Source organism: Sinocyclocheilus grahami, unplaced genomic scaffold (assembly GCF_001515645.1).
Source record: "Sinocyclocheilus grahami isolate Dianchi unplaced genomic scaffold, SAMN03320097.WGS_v1.1 scaffold54.1, whole genome shotgun sequence".
Lineage (NCBI taxonomy): Eukaryota > Metazoa > Chordata > Actinopteri > Cypriniformes > Cyprinidae > Sinocyclocheilus > Sinocyclocheilus grahami.
Window position 1 is genome coordinate 6,706,486 of NW_015505233.1, and position 18,790 is coordinate 6,725,275.

The window sequence follows — 18,790 nt, forward strand, 5'->3', positions numbered from 1 at the left end:
AGATTTATTTGAGTGTGAGACTGAAAAACAGTGCTTGGAACAGTTCAGTTTGGTTGCGGCCAGTGTTGGGCAGTAACGCATTACTTAGTAACGTGTTATTGTAATTTGATTACTTTTTTTAGTAACGGAAAAAAAAAAGAATTTACTCATAGCAAGTACATGTTTCCTTTAGAATAGCCCATAAAAGGTTTTTTAAAATTTTTAAAGAGGGGAGTGTTTCCAGCATAATAACACTCTGCAACTCATTCCATAAAAGAAAGGCAGTTTTGCCAAGCTCTGAATATACTCTTGGAACTTTTAAAAGTAATTTTGCAGAAGATCTAGTGCTGTAATTACATGTATAAAAGGATAAAAGACTGCAGATATAAATTGGTAATTTACCTAACAGTTACCTAACTTAGCGATAAACAACAGCATGTGCACTTTCCTTCTTTGAAACAAAGACCATCCCACCAATTCATACAATATACAATGATGAGTGCGTGAAGAAGCACTCGTCACAAAACATAAAGCAGCATGGTATACATAGTCCAACTTTTTAAGTGAAGATAAACTTGCATGCATATAAATCACATCACCATAATCTAACACTGAGAGGAAACAACTTTGTATAATTCTCTTTCTCGCTTCAAAAGGAAAACATTTCTTTAAGCGAAAAAGAAAACCCAATTTTAATCTAAGCTTTTTTAAAAAAGTTTTTCAATATGTACATAAAATCCCAATTTGTCATCCAACCATATACCCAAGTATTTGTAACAACTTACTCTTTCAATAGATTCTCCTTGTAAAGTTGAAATAGGGTGATCTGTTTCAGTGCGACAACGAGTGAAAAGCATGTATTTTGTTTTCTTTGAGTTTAAAACCAATTTTAAGTTGGACAATGACAGTTGCAGTATCTGAAATTATTCTTGCAAGAGCTCTATGGCTTGATTCACTGAATGTGCTACTGTGTAAATAATTGTGTCATCAGCATATAAATTAATTCTAACTGAGGTTATCCCACAACCAAGGTCATTAATATAAATAGAAAATAAAACTGGTGCTAAAATAGAACCCTGTGGAACACCTTTTATCGTTTTTAGTTCATTTGAAAAAACTGAGACACACTGAGTTCTTTCTAATAAATAATTATTGAACCAATTTAGAGCCATTAAACTAAAACCTATACAACTTAGCCTCTGTAATAAAAGTTTATGATCTACAGAGTCAAATGCTTTAGAGAGAGATCTACAAATAATGCTGCACAATGTTGTTTACTGTCCAAACATTTAACAGTATCATTTGTAACCAGCATAGCTGCTGTAATAGTACTATGACCTGATCTAAAGCCTGATTGAAATTCATTTAAAACTTTATTTTCAGTTAAGAACTGTTTCACTTGATCATTAACAAAAGATTCAAATACTTTTGCCAACACAGACAACCTACTAATTGGCCTACATTGGAGTCACGGTATCGATATTTCAAAATTGTTTGCATCTTGTTTTACATTCAGAATCTGTGTTAATGGGTCATCCTATACGGATTGCTTGTTGACTGAAAAGACAGAAAATTGACACTGCTGTTCATCATGTAAACAATAAACGAATTCAGAATTCACTGAAATGACTCCTCACTGATATCTGTAAATGACACAAAATCTTGAACTGGATATGAGTTTATTCAGATTAAATATGAAAAGCCACAGGCGTCCTCAGGTTGTTTGCTTTAGCATCCATAGCCCTGAGATCATGGCTTCCCTTACTAACACACATGCCAGAGCATGTATTTCTGCTTTTGCCCAGAGGGCTCAAACAGTCAGAGAGGAAACTGAAGTTTTAACCCCTTTTCAGCCTTAGCTGAACAGATGGGTGCCAGCAACAATATGACGGATGTTTAAATAAAATATTCCTGGAAAGTCTAAACCTACTGTAGTTTGTCAATTACTAGCAGGATGAGGCAGGGCTGTTGGATTGTATTAAGAAACCAGAATATCATTAGCCATGTATTGCATGCGACACCCAAACAGCTTAATTCATGTGAAATCTTTCGATGTGATGAGTCAAGCATGAACACTGGATTGTGGTCAGAACCACCCAGCTGATCAGACACGCTGCGGGCAGAAGATCTGCGAGGCCCTCGCTTCAGAACCTGTCAAAGAACATTTTTGTCATTTCCCCCGAATGGCGTTCAAGTTTTTATTCATGCTGTGAAGTGTCTTTATGAAGTCTGCAAAGTCATTTGGATTAAATTTGGTACTTTAATTGCTTTATTTATTCAAATGCTGCATGTTCTGTAGAAAAAGGATGCGTACAAATAATTTATGCACCTCCCCTTGTATTTCTAACAGTCGAGTAAAAAACATTTAATCTTTAATTTTTTTTTTGCATAATGAGTCACAAAAATTGTCTCTCAGAATGACTGTATGGTGATTCCCAAAGCTTTTTTTCTGTGCCGGTGAGGTGTGCCATATCCCACACAAGATTCATTCTGCAAGTGAAGACAAACACTGAAGGAAGAAGAAGGCTATAGCAGACTTGTGCAACTAAGCAAAACTAATCTCAGACTGCTCCCTGGTGGTTACTAGTTGCAAAGGGTTCAATTGTGCAATAGTGAACTTGCACAACACCTAGAGACCTTTATTCCGGGAGAGAAGCCCTTTTGGCAACAAGATGACAATTAATCAGTGAATTTAATGCAGTGTATAAAGACCCCAATGATTATTCGGCCATTGTTAGCAAATTCTTAATATTGCACTTTAATGCTAAAAGACTTGCCATGTTGCTGTATTGTCACAATAATGATTAGAGTGAACAGGACAAAAGTGCAGAACTGAAAGGCATAGTTCACCATAAAATGAAAGTTACCCCATGATTTACTCACCCTCAAGCAATCCTCTGAATACACTTGGAGTTATATTAAAAAAGTGTCCTGGCTCTTCCAAGCGTTATAAAGTTTTAAATATGAATATTTTCTTACACAAACATATCTCTTTGCTTCAGAAGGCCTTTGTTAACCCCCCGAAGTGGTGTGGAGCACTTTTTATGATGGATGGATGCACTTTTGTGGGCTTCAAAATCTCAACCCCCATTCAAGCTTGTAAAAGCCAGGACATTTTTTTTTTAATATAACTCTGATCATATTCGCCTGAAAGAAGAAAGTCATATACACCTAGGGTGGCTTGAGGGTGAGTAAATAATTTTCATTTTTGGGTGAACAATCCCTTTAATATTTATTCTGAACCTGAAAACACAACACCACATTCTTCCAAGATATATTTGCAATACATTCACTTAATTAATTTTAATATTTATTACACAATGTGCTATATTTATATTTATGTATAACCTGTGCCACAATTAATTATTCTTAAAAGTAAAAAAAACAACAAAAAAAGTATATTATTAAATTATATTATCTGCCTATTTTAACATTTTCTCTTAATTCTTAGTTAAATTGTGCAATTTCGTTTTTTTAATTGTTTACACCACAGAGTAAAATAGGAAAGCAGAAAATAAAAAAGGTAATTGCAACTTTTTATCTCACAATTCTGACCCTTTTTCTTGCAATTGCAAGATTATAATTCACAATTTGGACTTTTCTTCTCAGAATTGGGAGTTTATATCACTCAATTCTGAAAAAAGAGATTTTTTCATAATAATAAACACTCATAATTGTAAGGAAAAATTCAAAATTGTGAGATCGCAGTTACATTTTAATTATTTCTTTTATTATTACTTCCATAAAAATGTGACCTGGACATGTTCTTTCCTGGTTACATAGAGAGGATTTAGTGGTGAAGCTTCTTTTAATTAATTTTTAAAAAGTATCTGTCAAGATAACATAGAAAAACAGAATACAATCTTATACATTCCTCTTATGATCTTTTGCGCTGATACTTTACTTCTCCATTGGAAACTAGGGCATCTGGGAGTCAGTCCTCTTTCAGACTACAGTAACAATTGGTTCTCTGTTCCGCAGGAGTTTTGATCAGGTGAGCATCCAAACAGAGGACTATGTGATGACCGACACCTGCCCCACCCCTGTCCGCTCTCGGTCTAGTTCCACGCTAAGCCTGGATCTCGCATCACTTCAAGATCCATCTTCTCCCAAACGCAAACACAGAAAGGTAGGTGGAAATGTTCTGATCCGGGTAACTCTATCTGTCTTTTATCTGTTTGACTGTGGATCTTGTGGAGTGGACATGAAATGGACATCACATGGGTGATACACCTTTCCTTACATAAAATACAGGTATTCAAATTCCTTTACTTTCCCATAGGAAAAATTTATTGCTCAGTGGTTGCTTTTCCTAAGCTCAGGAGACTTAGATGAGATTCTCATATATCGCTCGTTTTAGTATCAACAGCATTTTAGATATTTCTCCTAAAATTCCTTAGGAGAAATGGAAGTAGACACAAATGAGACATGAGAAATATTTGAGAAAAAAAGAGTCAAAGCAGAGAATGTGGTGGAAGAAACAGAATATCTCTTTATTGTATTGCTGAAATCTCTATCAAGACTCCATTATAGGAAAATTGTATTGCTCAGTGGTTGCTCTTTCTAACCTCACGAGACTTAGTTGTGATTCTCATGTATTTCTCATTTTAGTCTCAACAGTGTCTCAGATGTTTCTCCTAAAAATCCTTAGGAGAAATAAAAGTAGACACAACTGAGACAACGTGTGAGAAACTTGATAGATCTCTTTATTGCTGTAATCTCTTGCAAGACTCCATTATAAAAAGTTTTACTGCTCAGTGGTTGTTTTTTTTATTGCAATGGGGTTTTTCACCTTTAATGGTCAGGACAGTAGGAGTAGAGACAGGAAATAATTGGACAGGTGAGAATTTAACAGGAGCAAGAAAGTACCTTTAGCTGGGATTCGAACCCATGTTGTCTGAGGTGCAGTTGTGCCTTCACGTCAATGTGCTGCCCACAAAGCTGGCTCTGACAGAGGTTACTCTATGCTCAGGATACTAAGAGGTGATTGCCTTATATGTCTCATTGAGATATCAGCTTTGTCTTAAGATGTCTTCAGTTTTATTTGAGGAGAAACGTTAAACTTTTACTAATATTGTAAATAATAAAACTATCATTTAAATAGCATTAAACATTTCAGAATATCAAGGGTTACTATTTTAAATTTTTCTTCAATGTCCAGCATTGTATACACCACATTTTCCAAACACTAGAAAGGACTTACAAGTGCATGATGTTTAGTATAAAAGCAATACCTTTTTTAAACAAATGTAACACTAGTGTACCAGTTTTTTTGTTTGTTTTGCTTTGTTTAGTATTAAACATGACAATGCATGCATTGTCTTTGATTGAAATGGTGTAGATAAATGACATTGAAGCTAACCAGAGGGAAGAAAAATAAAATAAAAACAAGATCTTTTTACCATTTCAAATATTTATCCTAGACAGAAATGAGGTTACCTTAAGATTGAATGGAAACTTTTGCTTGAGTCTCCTGCTTTTCAAACTATCTCACAATGGTCTTCTTTAAAGCTTTAGAAGAAATCTCAACAACTTGACACACTGTGCTCAGATACAGTATTTCTCCTTAGCTAGAGACTCTGGATCTCTCACATTTGCCTCCTCAAATGTTTAGAAGAGATCTCAACAACTTTACACACTGTGCTCAGATATTTCTCCTTAGCTACACTCTTAAAAATAAAGGTGCTTCAAAAGGTTCTTCAAGCGATGCCATAGAAGAACCATTTTTGGTTCCACAAAGAACCATTCAGTCAAAGGTTCTTTAAAGAACCATCTCTTTCTTACCTTTTTATAATCTGAAGAACCTTCTTTTGCCACAACGAACCTTTTGTGAAACAGAAAGGTTCTTCAGATGTTAAAGGTTCTTTATGGAACCATTTAGACAAAAAGGTTCTTCTATGGCATCGTGAAGCACCTTTATTTTTAAGAGTGTAGAGACTCTGGATCTCTCACATTTGCCTCCTCAAAAGTTTAGAAGAGGTCTCAACAGCATCACACACTCTGCTCAGTTATTTCTCCTTAGCTAGACTCTGGATCTCTCACATTTGCCTCCTCAAAAGTTTAGAAGAGATCTCAACAACATCACACACTGTGCTCAGATTTTTCTCCTACACAAAAGACTCGGGAGCTCTTACATTTGTCTCCTCTAAATTTCAGAAGTGATCTCAATAACTTTACAAAGTGTGCACCGAGTCAAATGCCTCAATATGAGCTCAAACATTTATTCCATATAATATGTATTCATAATCAAATTAGTCAGTTAATAATTGTCTCTTTTAAAGCTTAAGAAGAAATCTCAACAATATCACACACTGTGCTCAGATATTTCTCCTTAGCTAGACTCTGGATCTCTCACATTTGTCTCTTTTAAAGCTTAAGAAGAAATCTCAACAATATCACACACTGTGCTCAGATATTTCTCCTTAGCTAGACTCTGGATCTCTCACATTTGCCTCCTCAAAAGTTTAGAAGAGATCTCAACAACATCACACACTGTGCTCAGATTTTTCTCCTACACTAAAGACTTGAGAGCTCTCACATTTGTCTCCTCTAAATTTCACAAGTGATCTCAATAACTTTACAAAGTGTGCACCAAGTCAAATGCCTCAATATGATCTCAAACTTTTCTTCCATATAATATGTATTATTAATCAAATTAGTAAATTAATAATCAAGACTGAGTCATAAGCCATTTATGTGCCTTTCAGCAAAGAAAGCTCCAGGGTTACATTTTCTATAGATCAGTTTTGATTAAGGCATCCGCTACATTACTATTTGCAACAACAAATTATGTGCCTAAGTAGATAAACATTGTCCTATAAAAAGTAATATTATCCTTATTTCTGCATAATTTCTCTCTCAATATAGCCTTTAACTCTTAATTTATGACCCCCCCCCCCCTTATTTATTGCCTTTCAAGTACTTGACTTGATGCACACTTTGTAAAGTTGTTGAGATCTCTTATAAAGCATTACAGGAGACAAATATGAGATCCCCAGATTATTTAACTAAAGAGAAAAATCTAAGCACAGTGTGTGATGTTGTTGAAATCCCTAATCTAAACTTTTGAGGATACAAATTGGGAGATCCAGAGCCTCTAGCTAAGGAGAAATATCTGAGCACAGTGTGTGATTTTGTTGTGATCTCTTCTGAGGCTTTAAAGGAGACAAATGTGTGACCACCAGAGTCTCTAGCTAAGGAGAAATATCTGAGCACAGTGTGTGATTTTGTTGTGATCTCTTCTGAGGCTTTAAAGGAGACAAATGTGTGACCACCAGAGTCTCTAGCTAAGGAGAAATATCTGAGCACAGTGTGTGATTTTGTTGTGATCTCTTCTGAGGCTTTAAAGGAGACAAATGTGTGACCACCAGAGTCTCTAGCTAAGGAGAAATATCTGAGCACAGTGTGTGATTTTGTTGTGATCTCTTCTGAGGCTTTAAAGGAGACAAATGTGTGACCACCAGAGTCTCTAGCTAAGGAGAAATATCTGCACACAGTGTGTGATGTTGTTGAGATCTCTTTTAAAGCTTTAAAGGAGACCATTGTGAGATTGTTAGAGTTTTTGTCTAAGGAGACAAGTTTGAGAAGCAGGAGACTCAAGCAAAAATCTCCATTCGATCTTAAAGTAACCTAATTTCTGTCTAGGAGAAATATTTGAGATGTTAAAGAGATCTCACTTTTGATTGTTCTTTCCCATGGGTTGTCATTTGCTAAATGAAAAGAACATACTGATATTAATTACATCACTAAAGTTTACTGTAAGGAAGAGGAAGTAGACTGGATTTCATATGCAGAGACTAATTTGCTTTAGCCTTGGGCAGCTGCTGCTCTACTTTCATCAGAGGATCAGATTACAGCAGTCACAGCTCTCTGTACAACAAGGCAAACACTAACAGACGCTGAATTTGTCTGAAATGTATTCTGTGTTTTATGTGGTCCTTTTTTGAATTCTGCACGGATGTTTTTTGTAGAAAATTCTCACTGGTCGAATCCTGTGTTCTGTAAACTGTTTCTTTTGCTATGGTTTAACTTACTACATGAAAATACAGGGTAAATAGCAACTGGTGAAGAAACACACTAAATGTGTTAGATATACTTTTTTATAATAATTTAGTTTATAACAAAAATGTTTGATGTTATTGAAATAAGTATATATCAGGTTATTTATATTTATTTTACAGATTAACTGATCTGTTTCAATTCCATTTATGATGTAAACGTCTAGTGAACTTCAGTGTTATGAACTCCTTAATGAGCCTGCAGAGGGCAGCACAGGCTTAACAACTGAGTGAACAACAGCTTAAAGGGGTCCTATTATGCTTTTTTTTTTTTTTTAATTTGAGTCAGTGTGTAGTGTGTATGTTTGGGCATAAAAAAGATCTTCAAACTTACAAATCTCAAAGTCCACTCCCAAGGGAGATATTTAGTTTAAAAAAAAATCCCTTTTCAAGAACTACAACAAACGTCTCGTTTGGACTACAGCGTTTGTTTTCCGGGACAAAGTGGCCCATTAGAATATCATTAAAATAATTCCCACCTACAGACATTGGAATGGTTGGGGGGTGGAGAGGGGCGAGGACGTGGTTAGAACGCTTGGTTGAGTGCATCAGACAAGATGACAAGAAGAAGTGCTGCAGCGTTACCGGGGAAACCTTGATCTCTACCACTCCAACAGCGCCTTCTGCTGGCAGAGAATCAGTTTGCATATATATGCCACCTGGGAAACACTGGACTATGATATAAATAAATTAAACTGTATAACAGTTTCACTGCAATTCATGTTAGAATGTTAGAATTAAATAACAATAAAAAATAATACATATGCACTTATCCGTACATAGTAAATGCAGTTATTTTTAAGCGGTTGTTGACTTCCTATCTAAAACGTGATTTAGCCAAAAAAACAACAACAACAATATCGTTACCACTAATATGTCTTGCAATATTCGTGCGTGCAAAGGTTCTGCGCAATCCTCTTGTTCAATATTCTCTGGGTCTGAATCCGACACAAATTGATATGGCAATATTCACGCCATCCTTAACTAAACCGGAGCAGACGGAACTTGCTGCTTTGGCAAGGCAGTACTGCACTGGGATAGCTAACCAATCACCTTTCGTTTTTCGGAAGGCGGGCGTTCATCAAACCCGGAACTAATCGAGTCGTTTGTGCCAGACTGGGGAGAAAGGTATTGTAATAATGTAAATTATGTAAAAAATAATACGTTTTTCGAACCACCAAGCATGAGAGCATGTTCTAGTACACCCCCAAAACAAATTCAAGACATTGTAAAAGAGCATAATAGGACACCTTTAAAAACTAGTACTAGTACTGTCTTTGCCACAATAAACAGAACATTAATACTGTAAAGCTGTAATGTGTATAGACATTTAATGGTTATGAAAATGTGGATAATGGGGTCATATGATGCAATTTCAAGTTTTCCTTTCTCTTTGGAGTGTTACAAGCTCAGGTTTTTCATGACCGTACGAACCCTAATGTGATGATCGGGTGTGGGTCGGGTGCGGTTATCTAAATCAGACAAAAATACAGGTGCGGGCGGTTGGCGGGTGGATAATTTATTTGAAGCTGCGGATTCGGGTGACGTTTTAGCTCATCCACGCATCACTAGTACTGCATCATCACTGTCTGTCACACGACTCTGTTGCCCTTACGGGCTTCTGACGCTCGCGATTATGGTAAGGGGCGTTACATTTCCGACGCGTGCTTGTGGTGTTCGGCCAATCACAATGCACTGGGTCAGCTGGCCAATCAGAGCAGACTGCGCTTGTCAAAGGAGGGGGCTTTGTAGAAAACGTGTTTGAGAGAGGCAGGGCATAGAGGACCTACAATAATGTACAATATTTGAAAAATAATGTTTTTTTGAACATTAAAGCATGTCAACATATTCTGTTACACCAAATACACTAAATAATGATCTTTAAAATAGCATCATATGACCCCTTTAATATGATTTAAACATTGTATAATTAAATATCATATGTAAAATATACATTATAATAATTAAATATTATACATATCATCACAAAATCATTTGAAAAATTAGCAATATCATTATCAATCTTCCTTATACAAATATATACATTTTAACTTAATTTATATTTTTTGAAGTCAGTTTGTCCACACATGCATTCTGTGGTAATTGCACAGTCCACTTTAGTCATGGTGCACATTACATAAGCAATAGATCGGAAATGTTGGGTGTCTGTTCCTTAAGATTTCCATAACAACAGTTGAAAATATAGTTAGACGGTTCAGTCTGACCTTCTGAGTTGACAGAAAACTAAAGTCATATTCACACAATAGTTAAGTCAAACAAAGTCCTCAATAGCAGTCTCAAGGAGGGCTGGCCTTTCTGTTGTCCATAACAAAGCAAACTTCAAGGTTTTATTCCTCTGTGGATAACCATATGATGCCAAACAAAGAACACACCTTCCCTTTTTAAAATATATTAGCAGTAACTTATGCTTATGGTTGTCACGCCTGGACTCTATCTGTGTGTTTTTCCCTCTCCATGTGCCTGCCCTGACCTAGTTTTCCCATGTGTTTGATTGTTCGTTAGTTCCAGGTGTGTCTGGTCATCCCCTTGTCAAGTCAGGTGTATTTATAGTGGTGGGGGGGGGGGGGAAATAATAAATCATACAATATGCATTGAATTGGACGAATAACCTGTGTTAGCGAGTAATTATGTAGGATAGAACTATTTTCCTGCTCATCTGGACACGTAAATGTTGCAAGTCAGAACTAATCAATCACAGAGAGCGTTCACTCACTTCTAAAAGTGCATTCAAACGGGGCTGCGTTTCCCAAAAGTATCATAAGAAAGTATTAAAGCTTTTGGGAACGGTAGTCCTGAACAATGCTTATCAGAGGACAGAAGGACAGAGTTATTTCACAATAAACAAACTGAAATTGTAGCCTACATAGTTTGTGCAATTACAGTTATTTAAATTGAACGTTGAAAGATAATATTGATCATGTTCTATTCTGTAATGTTAATAGAAATCATACACTGTCAGAATAAAAAGGTTGCATTTTATGCATGCAACAGCCTGTCACTGGCAGTCCCTTATGAAAATGAACCATGGTTTTACTAAAGTGACCATAGTTCAACTGTAGTATTTGTAGATTTTAATCACGTGTAAACAAAAAACATATTTGAACCATGTATAGACAAAAATATAACCTAATAAGTTATAATTAAGGCGAATTGAATGTTAAAATGCGTTTTAAACAACGTTAAGTGCTTATCATTACCCATTTTACTCTTAGTAATTTAATACATTTCATAATGAAACATTTTAGTTCAGAAGTATCGAATCGATATCGACGATACTGCCTTGAAAAATATCGGTATCGTATCGAAAACAAAATAAGTGGTATCGCCCATCCCTAGCTCAAATAATGCGCTGACAGGAAATTTCTATGCAGTATACTTGTTCCGGTTTGCAGTAGCATTACTGTGCTGTAACATGGTGTAGGCTAGTTCAGCTGTACTAGGGCAACGCTCACGCTGCTAAAATGATGCTACCTTCAGTGACGCTCTGCTCTGCTCATATGCTCTGATAATAATAGCTTTGTAGGACTATACATTATTTGGATAATTAGTCAAAAAACAACAACAACTTATATCTGATTCTGATACATATAAGTGAATAAAAATAATTTATTGATATTTAATATTAAGGTAACACTTTTCAATAAGGTTCCATTAGTTAATGTTAGTTAATGTATTAACTATCATGAACGAAAAAAGAAAAATACATTTATTACAGTATTTATTCATCTTTCTTAATGTTAGTTAATGAGAATACAGTTATTCACTGTTAGTTCGTGTTAATTCAGAGTGCATTAACTGTTAACAAGCTCAACTGTTGATTTTAATAATGCATTAGTAAATGTTGAAATTAGCATGAACTAAGATTAATAAATGCTGAAGAACTGTTGTTCATTCATAGTTCATTATCTAAAGTAGTAAACTAATGTTAACTAATGAACCTTATTGTAAAGTGTTACCAATATTAATATAAATTCTGTCCATTTTTATTGTGTTACTTTCAGTAAAAGTGTGGTTATTTTATGATGTAAGACTACATGTTTTATTTAATTTAATTTAAATTTAACAGTAATTTATTTTCAAATGCCCCAATTGCTGAAGGGTCTGCACAACTTTTTAGTACAATTTCAAGTTGCATTGTTCAAAATACCTGTAGTAGCACAGCGGTGCATACCTGTTTACATTTAATTAAGGTGGACTAGATTAGACTGTAATACATATAGTTGAGTTTGCCAGGTGCATATAACATTTATGACAGGTTTTCATGAAAGTGTTGGTCAGTTTGTCTGCTTGACAATCCCATTTTGCACTGCAACAATAAAACTGAAGTGAGATAAACAAACTGAGAAATGTTTATTTTTAGTTAAAACAGATGTTGTCAAAGTTTTCCTTTGAGGACATAATTTGAAGTTGGAAAAAGGTAGTAAATTGCAATATATCGCAGAATATCGCAATATATTTAAAATCGCAATAATATTGTATCGTGACACAAGTATCGTGATAATATCATATCGTGAGGCCTCTGGTGATTCCCACCCCTAATTTATAGTGAGTCCTGTTCTGAGTTCTTGGTCTGGTATTGAATGATCATCTACCCCCGCTACATGTGTGTTCCTAGTTCCATTGATGTTTATTAAAGTCTGTTGGTTTGAAGTCTACTCCACGTCTCCTCGTTCCTTGCTCCGTGCTTCTCACAGTAGCGGTATCGTGACAGAATACCAAACCGCAAACAGTTACCTCCATGTGTTCCCTCTGTTTTTGTTTCCGTTTTTCCTCAGTGTTTTTTGTTTCTGTTGTGTCCATGGATCCCCTCCTTTGTCCGGAATACCTCCTCCTCCTGCTGGAGCAGAGGGAGAGATCGCTCGAGGGCCACACCAGACTGTTCCTGGTCCTCGCCAACCTCTCCAGCTACCCGGACGATGCGCTCTGTGCGTTCTATGACGCCAGTCTAAACCCTGCATACAGAGTGCTGTCGTCCGAGGAAGGCCCTCGAGGTTCGCTGCCTTTGTGGAGTGGACACTGTCACACCGTCTGTCCCGAGGGGGATCTCGCCAGTGCCACTCCAGACCCAGTGCCCAGCCCACCATCTCCCTGCTTCGCGGAGCACATGCCCGAGATCGCCGCAGCCGACGAGCGGTTGCCACATGGAGCAACAGAGCAACGGATCGCTGTGGAGCCGGAGCTGCAAGTGACATCAGCCAAGGTGTGAGAGCCGGCAACAGAGCCCGCCACGAGGGAGAATGCCGTGGACAGAGAGAGCGTGGAGTGGAGTGGAGCCCACTGCACCATGGCTGAGGGTGAGCTGATTATACATCTGGGACTGCTGGACTTCGAGGAGGACCTTATAGACTGGGAAACAGCCCAGAGAGGGTTCCAGTTCCAGACTAGCCCAGAGAGGGTTCCAGTCCCTGAGTTTAGCCCAGAGAGGGTTCCAGTCCCCGAGTTTAGCCCAGAGAGAGCTCCAGTCCCCGAGTTTAGCCCAGAGAGGGCTCCAATCCCCGAGTCTAGCCCAGAGAAAGTTCCTGTTCCCATGTCTAGCCCAGAGAAAGTTCCTGTTCCTGTGTCTAGCTCAGAGAAGGCTCCTGTTCCCACGAACCAGCCCTGAGAGGGGTCCGGGTCCCAGCCTCTAAGCCCCGGACTCCGCCTCTGCCCGTTGACCATCTACCATCCTGCGCCTCGGGACTCCACTCCTCCAGCTGCGCCTTGTCCCTCCGGCTCCGTCAGGCTCCTTCATCCCTTCGGCTCCTCCTCAGTCCTCTGTCGCACCAGCTCCACCGTGGCCTTTTGGATCCACGCCTCTGCATCAGTCGCCGGCGCCATCTGCTCCGCCTTGGCCCTCCGGACCCTCCCCGTCGCCCTGAATCATCGGCTTTCTGTCTCCGCCTCGGGATCCTCCGCCACCGTTGGTTGGCCCCCTGGAGTCATGGCTGTGGCCTGGGTCCTGCTGTGCACCTCCTGCTCCAAGTCCTTTCTGTCGCCTCCCTGGCTCCTCCCTCCATTGTCACTTCCCTGGACTCTGTCTGCCAGCCCCCTCCCAGGTGTCCGTCCTCCTCCCGAGCCTCCTCCCAAATTCCCACTTATTCCCCCCCCCCTATTGTTCTATGGCGCGAGGACGCGCCTTCCGGGAGGGTGGCGATATGTCGCGCCCCTGGACTCTTATCTGTGTGTTTTTCCCTCTCCATGTGCCTGCCCTGACCTAGTTTTCCCATGTGTTTGATTGTTCATTAGTTCCAGGTGTGTCTCGTCATCCCTCGTCAAGTCAGGTGTATTTATAGTGAGTCCTGTTCTGAGTTCTTGGTCTGGTATTGAATGTTAGTCTATCCCTGCTACGTGTGTGTTCCTGGTTCCATTGATGTTTATTAAAGTCTGTTGGTTTGAAGTCTACTCCACGTCTCCTCGTTCCTCGCTCCGTGCTCCTCACAGTAGCGGTATCGTGACAATGGTTTATGTTTCCTGCTATTTAGAAAATGCTTTTCAGCAATATATAATTTATTGAATGAATATTCATTCAGTATGATTTTTCAGTATCATACTCAAGACACAATGAGTATAGAGCAAAATTGTGATCAACCAGCCTGTTAAGTTAATGGCTCACACATACTTGTGACTGAACAAGCAACTAAATGTAATAATGATACATTAGAAATTTGATTTGTTTTATTTAATTTTATTCACTGTCAGCACTGGTGATTTATATAAGTGAAAGAAGAAAGTTGACAATTACAATACAGAATTTAATTAAATGTAATCAGTAAAATAATTAATTGTTATATCAGGTATTTTTATTAATATTAAAACAAGATATTTTTGTATTCTAATTATTAGTATTCTTATTAATGTCCAGTAGTCTGTGGGGAGAGTCATGCTGTAGTGTATAGAGAGGAAGGGTGTGGCGTTTGGTTGGATGTGGTCGATTTTCATACATTGACTGTGGATGAATAATGTTGTTTAACTTTGAGTTGCACAACAGCTCTAAAGTGAGCTCGCTTGCATGTGGCATAACCTGCAATGCTCCTGGACCGGCGCCACCAAAGTAAACAGAACATGATTTCGACTTCAAAAAGTTTTGACATTTTTCCGGCTCATGCAGTTTGCGACTGAACAGCTACTGAATGAGCAGTCGGCCTGAATATCGATTGTAATCGAGGACCGAGCTGGATTAATACACGATCGGCTGTGTTTCTTCTGTTTTTATTGCTGTGAACTTTGGACTGCTTACAATGATTTCTGCGTCCTGATTTTGGTACATATGTAAAACAATACGAGAGACAGACTCGATCCTTATTTCAAGCTGGATAAAATGGTAAGGAGAAAGATATTGTATAATATGTTAAGGGAAAGTAACTGTGTATGTGTGTTTTTTCAGTGTTTTATGGCGCTTTGCAGAGTTTTTGACTGTCTCAAAACATAGTGAACTGCCTACCTAGGCAAGCACGTTTTGGAGTCTCCCATGCGCGCTCAATTTTTCCGAAAGTGCTGATTGGATCTTAATGCTTGCTGAGCTGAGTCGGAACACGCTTATGATACTCAAAGTGCTGTATAGGTAGGCAGCACTCGGTTTTGAGACATCGCCTTTGTCCTAGTTTGGGATAGTTACAATGATTCCGTGAATCACTTCTTTTGAAGACTACGTTCGAAAGAGCTGATTCAAAATGATTCAATGATTCTTTACGTCACGGCGTGGTACATATCTGCTTTTAATCGTGCTGCTGAAGTCACATGCCGGTTTATTTTTGTTCAGTATGTTTTTGTCCGAGTATGTTTTAAATATGTTGCTTATTGTAATAAAATATGTCCTCGTTTTATATGTTGCATCCATGATTTTAAAAAAAAGTCAACACTAAATGTAGCAGACAACAACAATAAAAGTAATTTACATTGCTCAGCTGAAAACGTTTCTATGCGTGTTGATTCGGTTAGGTAACGTTACACCTTCCAGTTCCAGTATTTTTATTTGTAACATTTCTTCTATTCTGGTATTTAAATTAACTTCATTTTCGCCCCAGCAGTCAAATCCGAAAGAGACGATTCCCTTTTTAATGAGGCTTAGTTCGATCCGATTCGGTTCGTTTTGTGAATGAATTGTTCAGTCTCGTTTTTGAACCGATTCACTCAAAGGTATCGACTCCAAAGAATGATTCGTTCAGGATTCGGACATCTCTAAAGTTAGTAGGTGGAGGTAAAGAGAAGACAGGGAGGAACGTGTTTCAGAGAGAACTGCTACGTAGAGGAAAAGATCATTTATTATTAACGGGGAATTGGCCAGGTATGAGGTTAGTCATTTCACCTCGGGTGCTCCGAGTTTTTTTATATGCTGATTTTTTTCAAAACGTATAACTGACGCGGGTGTATGAAATTTATGTTCTTGTCAACGTGGCGCTGCTGATATTTATGTTTATGTATCCGATAGATGGGCCAGGTGTCCCTTTACATTTTATTACTAAAAATTTCTTGAATGTATTTCAGTACTCTCCTTTTTTCAGCCATTATATTTTATTCAGTTTATTTTAAAATGAATGTTAAATAGAATTTTTAGAATTTTACATTGTCACTAAAAATGATTGATGCAGTGGTACTACCAAGTTCTCACATTTTGTTGGATATAATATTACCAAGATGTAAGAGTAATAGTTTCAGTTGCACCGTTATGAATCTGACGGCTATATAATGTCTGATTAGGGTTCTGTGCTGACTTGAATAATCTGTTGAGGTGCTTCCTCTTGTTCTCAGGTGACTATGTTCTTGTACACCACAAGTTTTCTGAGTGCTCGCCAAGGCTGGGGTTGTCTCACATTAAGATTTTGAAATCCATGGATTGTCTGTAAAGAGGATGTTTTGGGACTTGTCTCAAGTTGTCCTGAGATATTTTACATAATTTCTTGAAACAGTGTGTGTGACTGTCTTATGTTGAATGCCTTAATACTATAACTAAGGTTATGCGATTTATAATCTAATTAAGTGTAATCATGTATAACTGAACTTGAAACAGTAAGGCAGCTGTGCGGTCTAGATCGAGTCATCCAGGAAGTTCTGTTCACACGTGGGGGAAACAAACATCAGTTACCATAGATACTTTGGTTTTCTATTGGTAAATAAAGATAAACATCCAATAACAAAGTTGAATAAAGAAGCGAGAATACAAGAGAATCTGTTGGAAATACAAGTAAAGGAGTGACTCTTTACATCTTCTGAATAAGTAAATGGTAAATCAGTTAATACCATAAGATGACTCTAAAATACAGAAATACACTGAACTCTCATTTTTTGTGTATTGCCCTCTGGTGTTATTTTACCAAAATCTTTTATCATAATTTAGCAAGTGGAACTAAAATGAAAAGCTTGCCTAATTTCTGATTGAAATCTGCAACCCCTTCAACACAGCCACAAGTGCTCAAGTTTAATAAGAGTTTTATCATTGATATCTGTACAGAGATCTGTGAGTTTTATAATTGAGATCTGTATTTATTTAGGTCTTCTTACCTGTTTTTCCTTTTCTTGTTGTGCCAGAGTTCTGAGGAGAGGAGTGGAGTTCTTAACCGCATTGGAAGCTTTTTCACCCGGAAGAAAAAAAGCAGAACCACATCGGATGACAGGGATGAAAATTTGTCACCAGAGGCAAACAGCCCAACCAGATACTCGGGATCAGAGGAACTGAGACGGACTCAACACAAAGAGATCGACGATTCAGTGTTTGGGCCGGAGAATAGAAGTCCCAGTGTGTGTAGCATAGCCTCCATTGTTGCAGATGGAGGAGACTTGCCTTTTGCCGACAGCGGCAGTAGCGGACGAGGGAGCGTAAAAGAGGTGGAAGTATTCAAGGTGAGCAGGGTTGAAACCTCCAGCGACAAGAAAACCGAGAATCTGGTGAAGGAGGTGAACAGGAAGCTCAAGGTGTACCTGGAGGAGACAACAGATACAACAATAAAGAAATGTGCAGACGCCCCTATACACACCCCTGACACGCCAAAGTCCTCCGCGGTCTCAAGCGGGACGGAGAGTAAAAAGACAGTTTTGAAAACCACCATCACAGGCGGTGGGAATTACACAGCGTTGGTTGGGGTGACTCTGGGATCACAGTCCAGAAACTCATCATCCTCTGATATTCAGCCTGGAGAACCGACAGAAACTGAAAGCATGGGGAAGAAAAACAGCGGCAAACGAAAATCACGTAAAATAAGCAATCAAGAAAACAATAATGAGCTTCTTGCCCCAACGAACACCACTTCCCCTGAGGCAAAGGAGAGGTCAGTGCAATCATCTCCCTCACCTGGTCAAGTACACAGAGCCATGTGGGCGGAAACTCACCTGACAGAGGAGGGGAGTGAGAGCTCAATTAGTGACTCACTCTCTTCTACAGAACCTGCTCCAGCCAGCCCAGTCGAGAGTTATTCTGCCTTCGGTGCAGCACCTAGCAACACTCCTGCTCCTTCTCAAGCTGCAGAGCAAGCCATCTTCACCTTACATGCTTCAAAAGACAGCACTGAACCACCAGAGGAGGAAACTCGAGACAGCCTTGTTCCTAAACACCTGCATGCTGAGAGCAATGAAGAGAAACGCAGAAGCTTGAAACTGTCGAAGAGTGAGAAAGTCTTTGCTAAAAGAGTGTTTGTTGGTTCTCAATCAAGCCTAGATGGGGAAGAACAAGCTGACACAGAGATTCAAAGTGAGACTGATTTGGATGTAACGCAGAATGTACAGCAGGTTAAGGTGAAAATGTAAGTACTCCTGTGTTGTGT

At 38.4% G+C, this 18,790-nt stretch overlaps 1 protein-coding gene across 2 annotated transcripts in view; it reads left to right on the forward strand.

The window, feature by feature from the left end:
* The window catches only part of crybg1a (crystallin beta-gamma domain containing 1a), a 79,099-nt gene that overhangs the window by 40,123 nt on the left and 20,186 nt on the right, over positions 1–18,790 (forward strand). Inside the window, exons 2-3 of one of the 2 annotated variants that reach the window (XM_016269889.1) lie at positions 3,961–4,108; positions 17,562–18,769. In XM_016269889.1, the coding sequence (XP_016125375.1) occupies positions 3,961–4,108; positions 17,562–18,769 (1,356 nt within the window). Of the gene's footprint in view, positions 1–3,960; positions 4,109–14,976; positions 15,358–17,561; positions 18,770–18,790 lie in introns of those variants that run through there. The other variant, XM_016269890.1, reaches the window with a different exon arrangement.